At 37.3% G+C, this 18,444-nt stretch overlaps 1 protein-coding gene across 2 annotated transcripts in view; it reads right to left on the minus strand.

Annotated features, from left to right (window-relative positions):
- Positions 1-18,444, minus strand: part of LGR4 (leucine rich repeat containing G protein-coupled receptor 4) — a 106,353-nt gene that overhangs the window by 8,336 nt on the left and 79,573 nt on the right. For both annotated transcript variants that reach the window (XM_040980013.1, XM_040980012.1), the window contains 11 exons: positions 16,221-16,292; positions 14,296-14,367; positions 7,942-8,157; positions 6,375-6,446; positions 5,325-5,393; positions 4,143-4,214; positions 3,903-3,974; positions 3,512-3,580; positions 3,031-3,102; positions 2,008-2,073; positions 988-1,059 (listed from right to left, as the gene is read on the minus strand). In XM_040980013.1, the coding sequence (XP_040835947.1) occupies positions 988-1,059; positions 2,008-2,073; positions 3,031-3,102; positions 3,512-3,580; positions 3,903-3,974; positions 4,143-4,214; positions 5,325-5,393; positions 6,375-6,446; positions 7,942-8,157; positions 14,296-14,367; positions 16,221-16,292 (924 nt within the window). The remainder of the gene's footprint in view (positions 1-987; positions 1,060-2,007; positions 2,074-3,030; positions 3,103-3,511; positions 3,581-3,902; positions 3,975-4,142; positions 4,215-5,324; positions 5,394-6,374; positions 6,447-7,941; positions 8,158-14,295; positions 14,368-16,220; positions 16,293-18,444) is intronic.

The raw sequence follows: 18,444 nt of genomic DNA on the forward strand, positions 1-18,444 counted from the left end.
CTTTTCCCATCTGCAGCAAGCAAAGATCCGGCAGTCCAACTACCAGTGACTATTTTCTAGCAAAACGTTTCTTTTATTTCTTTATGTGGACTTATTGGAAACTAGATTCAATCTATATGCTTACATTTTCATATGCAGCAAGCTGCTCACGAATGCGTTATATGCAGTGCGCTTTCTGTACTAACGTTCTTTGAAAGCAATAAAGTTTTTTTTCTTGATCATCTCTGTATATAGTTGGCCCTCTGCATTTATGGATTCCATCAGCCACAGAATGAAAATACCTGGCAGGGAGTATACAAATCACATCTGTACTAAATATGTACAGATCCTTGTTCTTATTATCCCTTAAAGAATATAATGCTTACTTCTGTGGCACTTATACTGGCTTTAGTACATTACATGTGTAATGTAATTTGATGTCTAAGGAGTATAGGAACATTTCACAGGCATCCCAGATTTTGGTACTTCAGGTAAGGAGGAGTAGGCTCCTTGAACCAATCGCCCATGAATACCAAAGGACTGTTAGTTATATGTCCAAGTGTTTGATAGAGTAATTGGTGAAAATTTATACTCAAATGTAAATAAGTATTTAAGTGAGTGCTTCTGCCTGAATTTCAATAAATCTTAATTTACAAAAACAGGAGGCCAGCTGAATTTGGTCTTCCTGCTGTAGTTTGCCTACCTCATTGCTGGTTTTCAACAAACCTAGAGCAAACCATATTCTGATTTGGAAACAAGCAAGGTGTATCGCTCAGATTATACCCATTATATTCTTCCCAGTCACATATATAGTAACATCAATCAGCTAAAGTAAAACATTATCAAAAGTGGATTATTTATAACATATCAACTGGTATAGTTTGAATATTAATATTTATGTTACATAGGTCATATATTTAAGTACAGCACTTGACGTAGAATCCTAATGCTATATTAGCTTACAGCTTGACATAACAAAATTGTTTCAAATAATCATAAATAACTTACAGGATCCTTAGGGAGCTCAGACCTTGGAAGGTACCTTCTTTTATTTGGTAGATCTGATTACGCTGCAAAGAACTTAAATGGGAGAAAAAGAGAGAAAATTATGTATTTCGGAAAAAAAGCATTTCTCAGTAAAGCTTTTCCTATGTATAAATACCCAATCCTATGTAATATCAACTAATCTTTTTGAGAGTAAAGAGAACTTGCCATTTTCTCATCAACAAAACAGGAGTTTGTATTCCATTCAAAGTACACTTGGGCCCAGCAAAGTGGCCTAGCAGCTAAAGTCCTTGCCTTGAAAGTGCCAGGATCCCATATGGGCGCTGGTTCTAATCCCATACAGCTCCCTGCTTGTGGCCTGGGAAAGCAGTCAAGGATAGCCCAAAGCTTTGGGACCCTGCACCCGTGTGGGAGACCCAGAAGAGGTTCCTGCATCCTGGCTTTGGACTGGCATAGCACCGGCCATTGTGCTCACTTGGGGAGTGAATCATCGTTTGGAAGATCTTCCTCTCTGTCTCTCCTCCTCTCTGTATATCTGACTTTCCAATAAGTAAATAAATCTTTAAAAACAACAAACAAACAAACAAAAACAAAAAAACACAAAGTGCACTGGTAGTTACCTGGCCCAGTATCTAAACTCCTTATCAACTCCACTATGGTAGGAGAGAACAAAGGATCTGAGACAATACAACCTAAACAAGCAGCACAGAAATTTAGAGGAAGAAACTAAAAATTGGAGAAATGATATCTCCTCTCCCAATCAGTTTCCATGTTCTCATAAGTAACACGTTTCCATGATTAGCTTCCTTCAACAAGATATAATTTGTTGTTTTCTTCATAACAATATTCATAGGCAAGTGCTCAATAAGTACTGATTACAGGAAAACATGGTGCAATTTGACATCTCATTTGATGGAATACCTAATTATATACATTTATAATTTCCTAATATTAAAACAAAATATGAAAATTAGAAAATATTGAATACACCACAACAAATAGCTAGGTCAGAGACCAACTTACATTTCTTCCAGAGCATGGCAACCATTGAAACTTGGAAGGTCTCTTATATTGTTGTAAGACAAGTCCCTCAAAACAAAAGGAATGAACTAATGTCATTATCAGAACATTGTTAAAAAAGCTCTACTCAGAAGCATCAGAAGTGTGCTATGGTCGATAATAAGGAGATGAGGCTGGACAAGAAAAACAACTGCTTCCCTAAGCTTCTAGAAAACCCCAATGGATTAATAACCTTAAGATTTATAAAGTTCAAGCACATAATGTTAAGTACACACAATGTAAAATGTTAAATTAGAACATACATATATATAGAAAATGTATTTTAAATGGTAAAGTTATGAATTTTTTTCCAACATTGTTCATGCCGTAGTTTTGTACTATCTTTTATTTTAAAAATAAGATGGTATGATTACCTATTTTTAAAATGTATATCGAGTATCAGATATAGTTAACTCAATCTCACTGCTGTTTTTTCTCTTGGGTTAAGTTTGATACCCTGAACACCAGTTAATTGCTTGCTCAATTTGTTACTTATTTTGTTGTTGCCATCTTTCTCCACTGAACACTTATTAACAATTTAGTAACTTAACTACTTATTCTGGTAAAATTTTTATATGCATTATTTACTTTAAATTTCCAGGTCTATTTTAAATTTTTAGAAAGGTCCTGATTTAAGAGAGATGAAGGCCTTGCTTACATTATAGATGAAAGAAAAAAATACAGAGATAATAATGCCCCTGGAGAAACTAAACTAAGGACAAGGAGTCAAGACAAGAAACAATCAAGAGTTGCTAGTTTCATTTCATCTTGTTCAAAGTAACAAGATCTACAATACATACATAGCCCTAAAACTAAATTCAAATGCATATTACTAACTGAACAAGTGAACTGCTAAAATCTCAGCTCTTTTACATGAAAGGAACAAGGAAGGAAAAAACCTATCCCTGAAAACTACATAAAGAAGCTAGTTCATTACAAATAAAAAAAAAAAATGATACAAGGAAAAGGAGGAAGAATCAAACTTACAGAGTCCTCAGCATCTTTTGTTCTTGGCATAAATGATCAGGTATGCTGCTTATCTTTGTACCTGTCAAGGTCCTGTGGAAAAACACAGGCTCACTGAGACCAAGATAGCAAACAAATGTTACTCTCATTTAGAAAAATAAATGTTTCAGGCTGCTACTGTGGAATAGCAAGTAGGCTGCCACTTGTGATCTGAGAAATCTGATACCATTTACTTTTCAAATACTCCTTAAAGAAAGCTTCTACTTCTGAATTCCTAATGTAGTATTTCTAATCTGTGTTCAGCTACTCCTTTTTTCCGTGACCTTTTCAGATCTTCTCACTACTTTGTCTTAACTGATGGATCCCAAACCCAACGTACTCTCCTCCAGGATGACAATTCCTTATGGAGATTGGAAGAATCAACAGAACTCCTCATCACTGGTACCAAAGCACTGACACCTGCCAGGAGCCTCCTTTGTCCCCTCCAGAAGGCCACACTTACAGACTCTCCAGATGAACAGTTCCGGTCAGATTGGGAAATGACTGCACCATGCTTGCACCACGAATGATTCTTTAAGTAATTGGGAAGGAAAAATTAATTTGATTTTTTAAAAGTTCATAAATAATATTTCCATTTTTCGAAACAATTTTAAATTACAGTATTACTACAACTAAAATTAGTTCTTCTTGAATCCACTTGAAAATGAGTTATTTTGGCTGCTAACATACATAAGAACCATTATAAACTTTCAGGATCTGTCCTTTAGACTCCTGGCCAGGGCAGGGGAAGACAAATGATTGTTATGCTTCCTAAAGGAACAATATTAAGTTCTTGCTTTCCACTGAAAGAATTACTAAAATATTCATGTTTTTAAAATTTTTATAATACTTACAAAGAATGTAGATCAGATAAGTTGTGGAATGCTGAGTTCCCCACAAATGACAGAGGATTATCATACAAATGTCTGTAAAAAATATCCAAGAAAGCAAAATTTTCATAGTTCACATATGCTCTAAGATTACTTTCTTAAAGTATATATACATAAGCCTGAATCTTTACTCTTTGCCCAAACACAGATTTACACAAATATATCTATATCAATATCTGTAAAGAAATTGTCAAAAACACTTACATGGTTCTTAAAAGTGGATTTCCACCAAATGCTCCATCAGGGATAACAGAAATAGAATTACTATGAAATCCACTAGAGAAATGAGAGAAACAAAAATTTGAAATGCATATTTGCTTGTGAACTAAGTTAAAACACAAATATCTACTGTCACTTAGTAATACAAAAAATACAACTGATAATGACCACATGAAAATTTTTGAAAATGTAATGCACCTCAATCTTTGATTCCATCTCATCTCTTTTGAGACCATATCTAATTCATTTTAAGCCTACTGCCACTCAATATTTACCAGGTCTCTTTTATTCATTTATCTGTTGCTTTATTGCCAAAAATGTTTTGACCATGAGAACCATAAGGCAGTGTAGCCTCCTAACCTCTGTCATGGGGGTCCACATTTCATCTTTAAGCAATACATCTCAGACTAGTAGTTGGTCACTCTCAAGACATAATCCCAAACACAACAAACTCAGCATTCCAAACTGCTCCCTTTGCCCTTTTGCTTACTTAAGCATTTTCATTCTTTCAAGTCTTGGCAAATTCCCTCTCTTTCAAATTCCAAAGACTCCAAGCCTCAATGACGCATTTTCCAGAGCAGATTTTTTTTTTTATACTGCTTGTTCAACACTTATCCCTACCTAGGGTTGACAGCTGCCATGGTCTGCCTTCTTGGTGAAACTGACTGTAAGCTCCATAATGGTAGATACAGTACAATTTATACCCCCTTGCTTTGCCAGTATATAACTCCATATAAGAATCCAGGCTCAAAATTGTCAACAACAGGTTTTGCAGTCCAGTGGATTAACCCACCACTTGTGACACTGGCATCCTATATCTGAACATTGGTTTCATTCCCAGCTAACCAAGGATGCACTTGGGAAGGCAGTGCAGCACGGCCCAAGCATGACGGTCTCTGTCACCACCATGGCAGGCCTGTAAAGAGTTCTAGGTTCCTGGCTTCCTAGCTCAGGTCATTACAGCATTTAAAAAGTACAGCACAGGATGGATGATAAATATTTTAAAGCATTTATCTATGGTATCTAACATGACCTAATGTGTGATCACGCATGCATTTGTGTGTATTACAGATATGTCACTGAACAAACATCTAAAATCTCTTGGAATATTAAATGATGAATTGTGGGGGATAAATTAAGGGGTAAAACAAACAAAGCAATACTCACAGCTCTTTTAGGCTTGCAAGGGCTTTAATAGCCTGAGGAAATTCTCCCAAGTTATTATAATTCAAGTCCCTAGAAAAATTAAGAGAAGGTAAGAATATTGAACATTGGTCACAATTCATAAGGCATTTTGATGTGAGTATATTAAAAAAGATCACAACCTCTGGGTATTAATATTTCTTATCAACCATATTATCATTCAGATGCCTATGAGTTTAACTTAACATATATGCACTGCTTAATTATTTAGACAGAAAAGTGGATTACTGAGTCCTAAAATATTTTAAATCCTTTCATTAAGTGGAAGCTGGACAATTCCTTCAAGCAAATATTACAAAAGCCCTAAGTATTCTAGTCAGGGTTTACTCATTCTTCTAATTTAAAACATTTTCTGAATCTAGCACATCATAATCATAAATATTATACATCTCTGAATGAAGGCAATAAAAATAACAATACAAACTAAAACAACAAAAATAAAGATCCTCGTCTCCGTTACACACAGTCACAGAATGCATTTCCTTATGAACCTAAACGGCGATTCAGAGCTGAACCAGCCAAACAGTCCTGAATGCTTCAGCTGGTGGGAAAAATAACAAAAGTACCATAAACAAAATATAAAACTTTCATTTGCTATACTTGACCAGATATGATATTTAAACTAGTATAAACAATTAAGGCAACTCAGATCATGTAAAAAACAAATACCTGCAGGATTCATTTCAAATGTTTTAAAGTTCCAAAATTTCCACACATATAACAAAATCAGCATTTAAAAAATGTATAGTTGTTATTTTTTAGATTAAATTGTTTTTAATGTTTATTTGCAGGCTTAAAAAAGAACTCCATAAAATTCACACCACACTTATATTTCTCTTTTAATCTAAACATGTAGTAATACTTACAATGAGTGTTTGATGGCATGAATTTAGTCATGTATTAGAATAAATTAGTTTTAAGCTTTACAAAGACCAATACTATTTTCCCTTTCCTGCAGTGAAGTACAAAGTTGCACTGTAAAAATCCCAGTGTGATTATATAAAACGTACTTACAAGGTCTCCAGGTTATCCAGTCCATCAAAACAGTGTGAACTCAGACTTTTAATTTTATTGTTATGAAGATGCCTACGAAAAAGAAAAACACATTTAAATCACTCTCACATTTCTGAAGAGCAACTACTACAATTGTTGTATGCATCATGTCTTTTGCATCATTTATGTGTAGGTAACAATTTTTTAAACTTTGATGGTAGAAAACACATGGAATTGGGATGTCAACTCTTGCTATACACCATACAGACTCACTGAACACAGAACACTGCCTAAAAGGGAAAAAGCTCTAAAGCAAGAAAGGTGTACACACCAAGGATTAAAGCTCCTTAAATATTTATTTATTTAAAAGGCAAAAATTACAGAGAGAGGGAAAGCAACAGAGAGACAGAGATCTTGTATCTGCTGGTTCACTTCCCAAATGGTTGTAATGGCCAGCGTTGGACCAGGCCAAAGTCAGGAAAACCTAAAACTGGATCTTCCCCCTGGGTGTTAGGCACTCAAGTACTCAGGCCATCTTCCACTGCTTTTCCAGTAGGCAGCAGGAGAGATAAATTTAGAGCAGCTGGGACTTGAACCAGTGCCAACATGGGATTCTGAGTCACTGGAGGCATTCTGACCTGCTACCACCATGTCAGCCCCTCTGAGGATCACTTGATACTCACACCAAAAGAAAAGCATGAGTGGTTTTTCAGCAGATGAGACAGAACTTGCTTAGTTGTGAAGACATGGGAGTAATGACATGGGAAAGGGCTTCCATGGCATCCGTGACAGTGGTTGTTACTCTCTTAAAAAAGGATATCTAACTTTTAAACGGTTAAAAATATGGAGTACATACTCTAATAAAATACATAACATATAAAAAACAAAATACAAAAAACCATAAAATATACAAAAAATATAAATACAAAAATACAAAAAACATAAAATATACTCAGATAATACATTCTTATAATTTGCTTCTATTAGCATCTCCTAGCAATTTGGCCTCTCACATTGAATACCTTGCTGGGACACAAGCAAAAGTTAGTTTGTTGAATTACCCATTTTATTGTTATAATTACAAATGGTCACTTACGGGGGTGGTGCCTTTGGCATAACACCCTAATCCTCTGCCTGCAGTGCCAGCATCCCATAGGGGAGACAGTTTTAGTGCCTGCTGCTCCACTTTCAAATAAACTCCCTGATGGTAGCCAGAGGATGACTCAAATCCTAGGGCTCCTGCACCTATGTGAAGAAGCTCTTAGCTCCAGATTGGCTGAGCTCCAGCCATTGTGACTACTTGGGGAGTGAACCAGCAGATGGAAGATTCTCTTTTTCTCTCACCATCTCTCCTAGTCTCTGTGTAACTCTGCTTTTCAAATAGAAACAAAATAAATCTTTTAAAAAATGGTCATTTATTTTCAGGAGATTCAACAGTTACTATCAAGTACTAAAATTCAAAGATTGTCTCATTCACATTACAAAATCAGCACCCCTATATAAAAGATCAGTGAGGTAATTTCCTAACATAATGTGTTATAGGAAGCCTGTTTTGCCTCCTCATTCCCCCAAAGGGTTGGATACTCACAGTACAACCAGGCTTGAGAGGTTGGTAAATGCAAAGTCAGGGATGCTGGAGATTTTGTTGAGAGCCAAGGTCAGGGCCTGCAGGGTCGGCAAGTGACTGAGGGGACGCACAGGCACCTCGGTCAGACTATTGTCATCCAGCCACAGGTGCCGCAGCTGCACAAGGCCTTCAAAACTGTCCTCGGGGACGGAGGTAATATGGTTGGCATCCAAACGCCTGGCACCAACAGAAACAAGCGCGTTAAGGAATGAGTGCAGCCACGGCACAGGCTCGCAGAGATTTCTAAAAATAGGGGATTCACAAGAACTACCTCTTTCTTTCATTTACTAGAAGTTCTCATAAAAATCCAAGGACAGTAATGAAAGCCTTTCTTCATAACAAAAGCATGGATCCAAACTTAATCCCTCAACCATGTTTGTATAAGAAGTCACTTGCAAGTGGAAAGAATCATTTGAAAAGAAAAAAGTGAACCCTGACACAGTTCCAATTGGAATTCTTTGCTTTGATGGAAACTTATCAAAAATAGAGAAAAGCAAGAAGAAAACAAGCTGAGCAAATAACTACCTTTTTTTACAATATTAAATCAGATCTGATTTTTTGAGATAAACATAATTGCTACTCATTTCATACTAAGAAAATAAGGCTTAGAAAATATGTACAAACTTCCCACAACAACAAGCCGTTTCAATAGACTCTCCATGATCCATATTATCACTGCAAGGCAACCTTCTCTCCTTTTAGCACTGAATACATTTGAAACATTTGTTTTCCAAAATTATACTTAGTAAAGTGAAATTGTTCTCATGAAAAATTAAACAGCTCCTTCAGTCAATAATATTGAACTTAAGGCATAAATTTAAAAAAAAATTGGAATGAGGCATAACATATTAATAATATAATTCATCCTTAAATTTAACTCCTCATCCAAAAATCTGAAAACAAGGTGCCAAGTTTATTATTGTTGGCACAACTAGATTACTCATTGGAATAATCAGTTTTCAGCACACACACACACAACTTGGACTTAATATGATGAAGGATGGTGTGGCCAGACAAAACCCAGCTTTATCCATAAATCCCTTGTTGCTATATGCTTATCAGCAGTTACATTCAAGTTTTGCAGCCGGAATACAACAAAGCAAGCAAACAAACAAACAAAAAAAAACCACCTGATGGGAACTCAAAAATGACAACATGTTTTTAAAGAACTAGAGTTTGGCAACTCTTAGCACCAGAAAGTTCCGAGTTTTGGAGAGGTTTTTGTGCCTCCTGACTCATACTACTCTAACTTCAGCTCCTGCCACAATTATCCCTTTATCCTCCAAGCAAGGTGCAGGCCCATTCCCAAAGGCTCTGACTCCCAGAGGCATTCTGCCCACAGGTGGATTAGCAGAGGTTAAAGACCACTGATAAGGACTCTTGGAGGCTTTCTTTTAGATAGAGGCAAGATAACTGAAAGAACACTTAAGAAAGAGAAACCAGAGGAAAGTGAGCAGCTGTCATAAACTCTGCTTAGAAACAAGTATTTGCAGATTTATTACTTGGACTTTCTAGAACTTACCATGGGAAAGAGACATACATCCTCTATATAACAGACTGGCCAATGTACTGGCTACAGTGCTGTTTAGGAAACCTTTAATGGGGGAACAGAATGTATGCAAACAGACAAACCCAGGCACAGAGTGGAACTCTCCTTCTTAAGACATAGACATAAAGGATATGAGTGGCCATCTCACACATCATGCTAGATACAATTTAAAATAAGTAACTTTGTTGAGGAGCAAAAAACATTGGAATACATGAGTAATTTGTAATACACATATCTTCTTTGAAATTTGTAAATACTCCCTGGCCTAATCATTCAAATTAACCATGTAATGCAACAAATCCATACTTTAGCTAATCTATCTGCAATTCATAGAAACTATTTAAATTGAGCATCTTGCTAGACACAAAGGATTAAATGTTGAACTCCACAGGCATGAGGACTGACCTCTTGAGACTGATATTCTAATGAAGGAAAGGCAAGCAATTAAATACACAAATTGCTAAATGACTACCAAAATTTTAAAAAATGCTATAAAGTAAACAAACATAGCAATGGAATTAAAAATTGATGGAAACTGATGACAGGGAAAGTTGTAACTATTTGTAATGTGCTTCACTAGGAAAAGTGACATTAAGAAGGAGATACTTAAACTGAGACTTAAAAACTGAGCAAGAGGCAGTGTCTACAGTAGCTAAGCAATGAATGTTTCAGACAAAGAGCAAGGGCAGAGATCCTGTTTGACAAACCAGCTTGGTGAGATTCACACACCCAAGAGGGTCAGAGTGGTCAGAACCTTCGAGGAGGCTAGTGCTGCAAGGTCCCAGGAGACATAGCTGGGATGTGAACAGGCTTCAGATTGTGCAAATCCCAGGAGAACAGACAAGGGGTTTAGATTGTGCTTTAAACTACAAATTAAAGTAGCTCTCCATTTTCTCACTGTTACACTAGTTAAAAAGTTCAGTAAAAATCATGCCTGAATACTATAAGCTGCTAAATATAAAAATGAAAATAAGGTATATAGGTATTAAGGTATATAGCAGCCTGTTATATATATACTAAAATTGATATGTCAATGAAGTAGTTACTGGATGTGGTTAAAAACTTGCATTTTCTAACATTTTGGTCACTCAATACTTTGGTCACTTAATGAACTTCACGATGTTGTAAATTTCCATGTTTCTTCCTGTTGCTGAAGTTGTGTCATGGCTTTTCACTGGAGGGGATGATACTCTGCTACCTCTACTTTCAGACCAAGGATGGTCTCCCAATGAAACTGGTGAATCCATCTGGACAATAAGATGCTGGACTCTTCATGGTCCATGCCTTCAATGAAGGAATCATGACTGGTAATGAACTGTACTACTGTAACAATATGGAGGAATTCAATATCGGGGGAAGGTTTGGGAAGGGGTTGGGGGGAACCCCAGAGTCTAAGAAACTGTGTCATAAAATGAAATAATAATAATAATAAATCTGACTTTCCAACTAAAAAAAAAGTTTTGGTGGTTCAATAGTTAATCCTCCCACCTCAATTCACAGGTGAGTATTGATGACACACCCATGAATGTTTGCCCTTTCCTGGAGATCAATGCTCACAAAGAAATTATCTTGAAACTGTAGCTCTGTGCTAGTGATCTACACTAGTCCTATTCATTCTAACCAACAGATCAGGAAAAGGCTGTAGTTGACTCAACAGATGCTAGATAGCATCAGATATCTTACAAAGTGGAGAGATGATATATTCTACTATTTAAACTCTATATAAGAAGATAACTATAACTTAAAAGTTCAATTTTCTGGTTACAAGGCTAACAGCCTATTAACTGAATTCCGTTCTCATTTCCCTTAAAATGTGCTAGTATTTCCCATTCTTTTTTTTTTTTAAGATTTTATTTATTTATTGGAAAGTCAGATATACAGAGAGGAGGAGAGACAGAGAGGAAGATCTTCTGTCCGATGGTTCACTCCCCAAGTGAGCACGACAGCCGGTGCTGCGCCTGCGCCAATCCGAAGCCAGGATCCAGGAACCTCTTCCGGGTATCCCGTGTGGGTGCAGGGTCCCAAGGCTTTAGGCCATCCTCGACTACTTTCCCAGGCCACAAGCAGGGAGCTGGATAGGAAGTGGAGCTGCCGGGATTAGACCCGGCGACCATATGAGATCCCGGTGCGTTCAAGGCAAGGACCTTAGCTGCTAGGCCACTGTGCCGGGCCCCAGTATTTCCCATTCTTAAAGCCTGTTTTACATCTGACTGAAGTGCATGTGTTTTTCTATGTCATGTCTTAAATTACAGTAATAAGATAGCACTAAATGTAGATAATTACTGTTCAGTCTGTTCTCAATAAACAGTGCTTTTGCTGTGTAATGAAAATACCTTTTCATCCTTCTTTTGAATTTATGTATTCTTTTGAATGTATATAAATATTATAGCCATAAACTCTTTAAAATTAAGAAAAATGCAGCAAATTCCACCTTAAAAATCTTTTAATATCTACTGTCAATGAGATCTAATGTAAAGAAAAAAATTCTAGTATAGCTAATTCTGACATGTTGTTTTAGTACCTTGCTCAACTAATGTTTTAACCATTTCCATGGCTTTGAGGGAAATGGTAATGTTATACTATCGTTTTAATTAATATCAACAATTCAATTTCAGATTTTACAGTCATCAAGTACACACTTGCATCAAACCACTTCTGGGCAATTTCAACTCCTAATGAACTTTGCTCCTTTGAAACCCTGTTTAAAACCACAAGGAAATCTTTCATGTAATTCAGGTCTGAAGATCAGATTTTCAAACCGCCTCAAGTGCTGATAAGACTGTTTTACAACAGGACAGAAAGTCAATTATATCTAACTCGACCACTGCACCCACTATGCTAACAAACCCATGAACATTTTCTTCTTAAATAAAACAGGCTTGAGATAGCAAGTCCTTGCATTTCTGATACATATGCAAACAAATCAATGCATTTTTTTCTAAGTCTGTTTTTACTCCACACTTCATCCTCATTGCAATTTTGGAGATAATTTAAATCAAATAACTCATTTAATGAATAAGAAGCACAAATTTTTCTAAACCCATTGATTTTGGTGAAACATACTACTCTAAATCCTCTACATCATCAGTACATGTCACATGTACTTACTGACCACAAATTAGAACTGTTTCAATGCTTGTTCTGTGATTTTTGTGTTCTAAATTAGAAAATAAGAATGCAGTCTTGGGCCCCGCATGATAGCCTAGTGGCTGAAGTCCTCGCCTTGCATCTGCCAGGATGCCATATAGGCAATGGTTTTTATCCTGGCTGCTACACTTCTCATCCAGCTCCCTGCTTGTGGCCTGGGAAAGCAGTAGAGGATGGCCCAAAGACATGGGACCCTGCACCCACACTGGAGACCCTGAAGAAGCTCTTGGCTCCTGGCTTTGAATCTGCTCATCTTCAGCCACTGTGGCCATTGGAAGAGTGAATCAGTGAACAGAAGATCTTTCTCTCTGTCTCTCATTCTCTCTGTAAATCCAATTTTCCAAAAAATAAATAAATTTTAAAAAAAAGAATGTAGTGGTTTTGGTTTTTTTTTAAGCTCTTCAAATGAACTAAATGGATACTCAGATCATTAATTTGGGAAACAACTCAGCATGATGAACTTAAAGTAGAATGAATTCTGAAAAAGCAACAGAAACAAGACCAATGTAAAAATTGTGTGATGAATTCAGGTCCAAGGAGGTCTATGACTTCTTCCCCAACCATCTGCCCCAGGTAAGAAATGGCATAGAACTGGCAAAATGCTATTTCTGTTATTCTGCCAATGGATTCATTTTAAGAGTCTACAAGGAACCTTCCCAATTAACTATGATGAATAATAGCTTATATTCTGTAACTTACCATTTAAGTGAAATAAGCAACTTAATAAACTGTGCTTTAAATTCAACTTTGATTTAGACTACAAACTAAATGACCAATACCCTGAATACCTCTTACTTATGGCATTAAGTTCATTTTAAAGTTCATATTTTATAACATGTTTCTTATTAACACATCTATATTTTCATATTTACTTCCCATTAACTACTAGAATGTCTCAAAATAAATTTAGATTAATTAGAATTCTGAAACATGTTGGCCTGGTTTTATAATTCATACTCTGCTCCTACTAGCTGCGTGATATTGGGACAGTTATTAAAAAAATTCTCCAAACAATAGCTTGCTCATTACCTATCATGTACTTAATCCATGGAAAACAATTGGAACTTCTACTAAAAAAAACAAACTCTTCACATATAGAAAGGCAGAAAAAAAGCACTATTTGAAAAAGCTTTTGACATTAGTGACAGTAAGCAGTAAAAAGGAAGAGACGATACTCTGAATTGTCCATTTAAAATCACATTTTTCTCAAATACAAACTCAGGCTATTTAACTTTCCCCAACATGTATTCAATATTCACAGATGAGAAATAACTATCAGTTCATCTGATTATTATTGAATCCTTAAAACAAAAACCATTTTGTGACTGTCTTCATGATGTTCGTTGAGGTGTGGTCATCACCCACACACCAGCTCAAGGAAGTACACCCAGCTCGACACCTGGCAGCTTCTCCGAGCCTCTGAGACACAGAGGCATAAATGAAAACACCTCTTCCCTCCCCAAAAGATATTTTCCTGACAGCCACCTGCCACCCTCATTTTTATCCAAGACGAGAAGACAAATCTTCCCTTTCCTTTGGGTTCTAGTTCCTTACACAGTTAGTAAAACAAAGTGGTCTCTTAATGAATCAAGAATGCACAAAACCAAAAAATGACTTACAAAGACTGCAATGCACTCAGTCCCCGAATGGCTTCACTGGGTACAGTTTTCAGTTGATTATTCTGGAGGGTTCTGGAAGGAAATTCATGGTTAGTGAATAACATGAAATTGTTAACTTTTTTTTTAATTCAGGACGGTTTATTCCAAATAATATTAACAATAACCAAAACAAAAATAAGAGAGAGATAAAGATAAGGATAAAAGAGCAAAGATGGCAAGTATCCAACAAAAAGAGAATTCACAAAAAAAGCAAGAATCATCTGTTGTAAAACAAGAAAGGAACCCTATGCTGCTCTCCAAGCCATATCATCACACAGACTTACTGGGCAAATCACATTGGCAGGGGTTGGTAACTGTGGTTGTCTGTGGTACTGTTACTCAACATTAATTGAAAGTATAACAAGTACATTGGGAGATACAATAAACAAACTGACCAGATTCTCTAATGCTTTCTCAAATTGGAAGAAAGCAAAATTTAGTTATACAAAGCCCATATACGTCAACTTTTGCCAACAGGCTAGCAAACCTTGGGCTCTCAGCAAGCAGAAGGAATGCAATTATCTAATTAATAGTGCCTGGAGAACAGAAGCATAAACCCAAACCAAAAAATAAATTTTGGGGCCTGGCACAATAGCTCAGTTGACTAATCTTCCACTTTCAAGCCCTGGGATCCAAGATGGGTGCTGGGTCTTGTCCTGGCTACTCCAATTGTTTTCCAGCTCCCTGCTTGAGGCCTAGAAAAAGCAGTGGAGGATGGTCAAAGCCTTGGGACCCTGCATTCAGGGAGGAGATCAGGAAGAAGCTCCTGGCTCCTGGCTTTGGATTGGTTCAGCTGTTGCAGCCATTTGGGGAATGAGCCAGGGAACAGCAGGAGAGGTCTTGAAATTGTTCATAAGTATGAATTATGAGAAAATGAGGCGCATGTATGTATATACACATTTGTATGTATGTATATATATATATGTATATATTCAGGAAAATGAAATATTTGCCTAAAACTATTGATATCACATTAACAAAATGACTGCCAAAAATAAACCATAACTGTAGAATGGTAAAAAGCTCACTTTGTGCATGGTCAACAAGACTGTGTCAGGATAGGGATGAGTTTGCTCACCTGTTCCCCAATCTTTCACTCAGCAGACCCCTTTTCATTGCTAGAAATAAACTTCCTGCAGTCAGTGTGGTGGCATAACAAGCTAATCCTCTAGTATGGTGCCGGCATCTCATGTGGGCATCAGATTGTGTCCTGACTGCTGTATTTCTGATCTAGCTCCCTTCGTATGGCCTGGAAAAGCAGCAGAGGATTGTAGAAGTCCATGGGACACATGGAAGCAGCTACTGGCTCCCTATTTTAGAACAGTCCACTCCGGTTGTTGTGACCATCTTGGGAGTGAACCTGACAATGAAAGATATCTCTCCATTTCTTTGCAACTTTTTGAAGTAAAATAAATAAATCTTTAGAAAAAAGGAAAACATGTTTTCTAATCTTTCACCTGCTCTATAAATTTTAGGCACTTGAATCCCTTTAATGCTAAAGGAGTTTAAGATCTGAAGTTCTTTATAAAACTTTCCCCCTATAGGATCAGCGAATTTAACATTGTTATAGTGATGAAATAAGTAGAAATAAAATCCTACCAGAAGAGTTTAAATATGATTTTCATTGCCACACACAAAAAAGTCTAACATTCAACTGTCGTGTCTTGGGGATCAGAATGCCAGTAATTTAGAGTTCGACCTTTTTTGTTATCTAGAATCAAGGTTGCTGAAATCAACCTCTAGCCTCCCACACTACGCACTTGCCACTCGTTAAATCTTTTAATCCTGAACTAAAAGAAACTGTGCTTAACCTAGCTCTAAGCACATTGACTATGCAGAAAGAAAATACAGAGCCAGCTGTGAAACTCTAAAATTGCATTACTTACAGAACTTTGAGTTCTTTCAACCCAGACAAGGCCTTTGGGTGGATAAAAGAAAGGTCGTTGCCAGCCAATTGTCTAGAAAAAAAAAAAAGTAGCAAGGTTAAAAAAAAATAGTAATTCAGACCGAAATTCCAGAACTCACAAAAATCTAATCTCTATGTTCAACATTTCTCAAGTCTATCTGACATTAAACATGGACTTAAAACTTCCTTAAAACAATCCTGGGATACTTCCAATGAGATAAGCGTCTCTAGAAATTTCTTTTGTAACTTCCAGTACAATAATTCAAGCAGGCACACTCTTACTCTGGTGAGGTCAAGCAAGCCAAAACACATTAAACCAAATTACGTTTGCTATTCACGGTCACTCTCCACAGCTTGCACTGTTTATCAAGGGCCTCACAAATACAGACTACTAGTCAGCAAGCAAGAGAGTTTAGACACATCAGAGTAAACCAGAATGTCAGGAAGAAAGCCTTCAGGAGGCAAGGCAGTCTGTTATCTCTGAACAACTAAGGACAGCACATCCCGTGCAAAACACAGGCCAAAAACGAGACTCAGTGAAAGCATAATTTTCCAAAGTCTATATACATTTAAAGTAAATATTGTCCTAAAGAAAGTTGAATTGACCCCCTCCCCCCCCAAAAAAAGCAGCAGGAGAATGAAATAAAAAGAAATCTGTGGGTCCTTTTTTAAAATTTTTGAGTACACAAATTATTCTTGAGCCCCATTTCTCCTTTTGCCATGGACACACAGAAATGGGAGGAAAAGATAAAAGGATGATAATAGGGAGAAAAAAAAGGAGAAGAGCAGTGACTTGTGCATCTGTTAACAGGCAAACTGAAGGGAGGTTCCTCAGGATGCACAAGGGATGCTGGACTTTGGACACAGAGATCTGAACTGGCGACGACATTTGCCTCCCATGTTGGAGTGCCTGGGTTGGATGCCAGGCTTGGTCTCTCGGCTACAATTTCTGCTAACTAAGGCAGATCCTGAGAGGCAGCAGTGAAGGTTCAAGTGAATGGGTTCTTGCCACCTGTATGGGAAACACGCACTGATTTCTCAATTCTTGGCTTTAGCTTCAGCCAGGGGACATCGCAGGTATTTGGGGGAAGAAACTAGCAAGAGATAAATGTGCTTCGCTTATATCTCCTGCCCCAACCTGCTTCTCATTCTCTTTCCAGCATCCCTGCCACTCAAATAAGTACTTTTTTTAAAAAGACATACAAAGTTGTTTCAAAAATCTCATGGAACACTGAAATTTAAAATACATTTCTGGAGCCAACTTGGTGGCTTCACAGGTTAAGCTACCATTTGTAACAACATCCCATATGGGAGTGCTATTTTCAAGTACTGACTACCATATTTTTGACCCGGTTTCCTAATAAGATGCCTGGGAGAGCAGCAGAAGACCCCCAAGAGTTTGGGTCCCTGCCATCCCTTTGACAACCCAGATGGAACTTTCACTTCAACCCCGTCCAGTTCTGGCTTTTGTAGCCATTTGAGGAGTAAGACAGTGAATCAAAAATTCTCAATCTCATTTTCTGTGTGTGTGTGAGACAGAGAGAGGCTGTTTTTCAAGTAAATAAATAAATCTTTAAAAAATATTTAAAGGTAAAGGCTGTCATTTTGGCACAGGGGCTTAAGCCACTGCTTGTGACACTAGCATCCCATTACGAGCATGGATTCAAATGTAAGCTGCTCTACTTCCAACCCAGCTCCCAGCTAAAGCACCTGGGAAAGCAGCACCAGACGACCCAAGTGCTTGGGCCCCTGCATCCCCTGTATAAGCCCTGAATTGAATTCCTAGCTCCTGAATTTGGCCTAGCCATTGTAGCCAACCAGTAAACAGAGGACTTCTCTCTGTGTGTCTCAGTCTTTCAAATAAATAAATTATAAAATTAAAACAAGTTTTAGTGCAGGAAAAATGGATCCATAAATCCTTTTTGCATTTATGCCTTCCTTCCTTCCTTCCTTCTCAGAGGAGACGAGACAAAGACAAAGACAGCCAGGGACAGCTTCCAAACCTGACTCACTCCTCAAGTGCCTGCAAAGGTCTATAGCAGGAGCTTATGCCAGGAGCCGAGACACGGATCCACACGAGTGGCAGAAATCCAGCAACTTGAGACATACTTGCTGTTTCCCAAAATCAGAATTAGAAGAAGCTAGAGTGTGAAACCCATGCAGGGCATCAAACCGAGGCGCTCTGATGAGAGAACATCTTAACT

The sequence above is a fragment of the Ochotona curzoniae genome, unplaced genomic scaffold, assembly GCF_017591425.1.
Source record: "Ochotona curzoniae isolate NIBS_2020 unplaced genomic scaffold, NIBS_Ocur_1.0 contig_3432, whole genome shotgun sequence".
Classification (NCBI taxonomy): Eukaryota; Metazoa; Chordata; class Mammalia; order Lagomorpha; family Ochotonidae; genus Ochotona; species Ochotona curzoniae.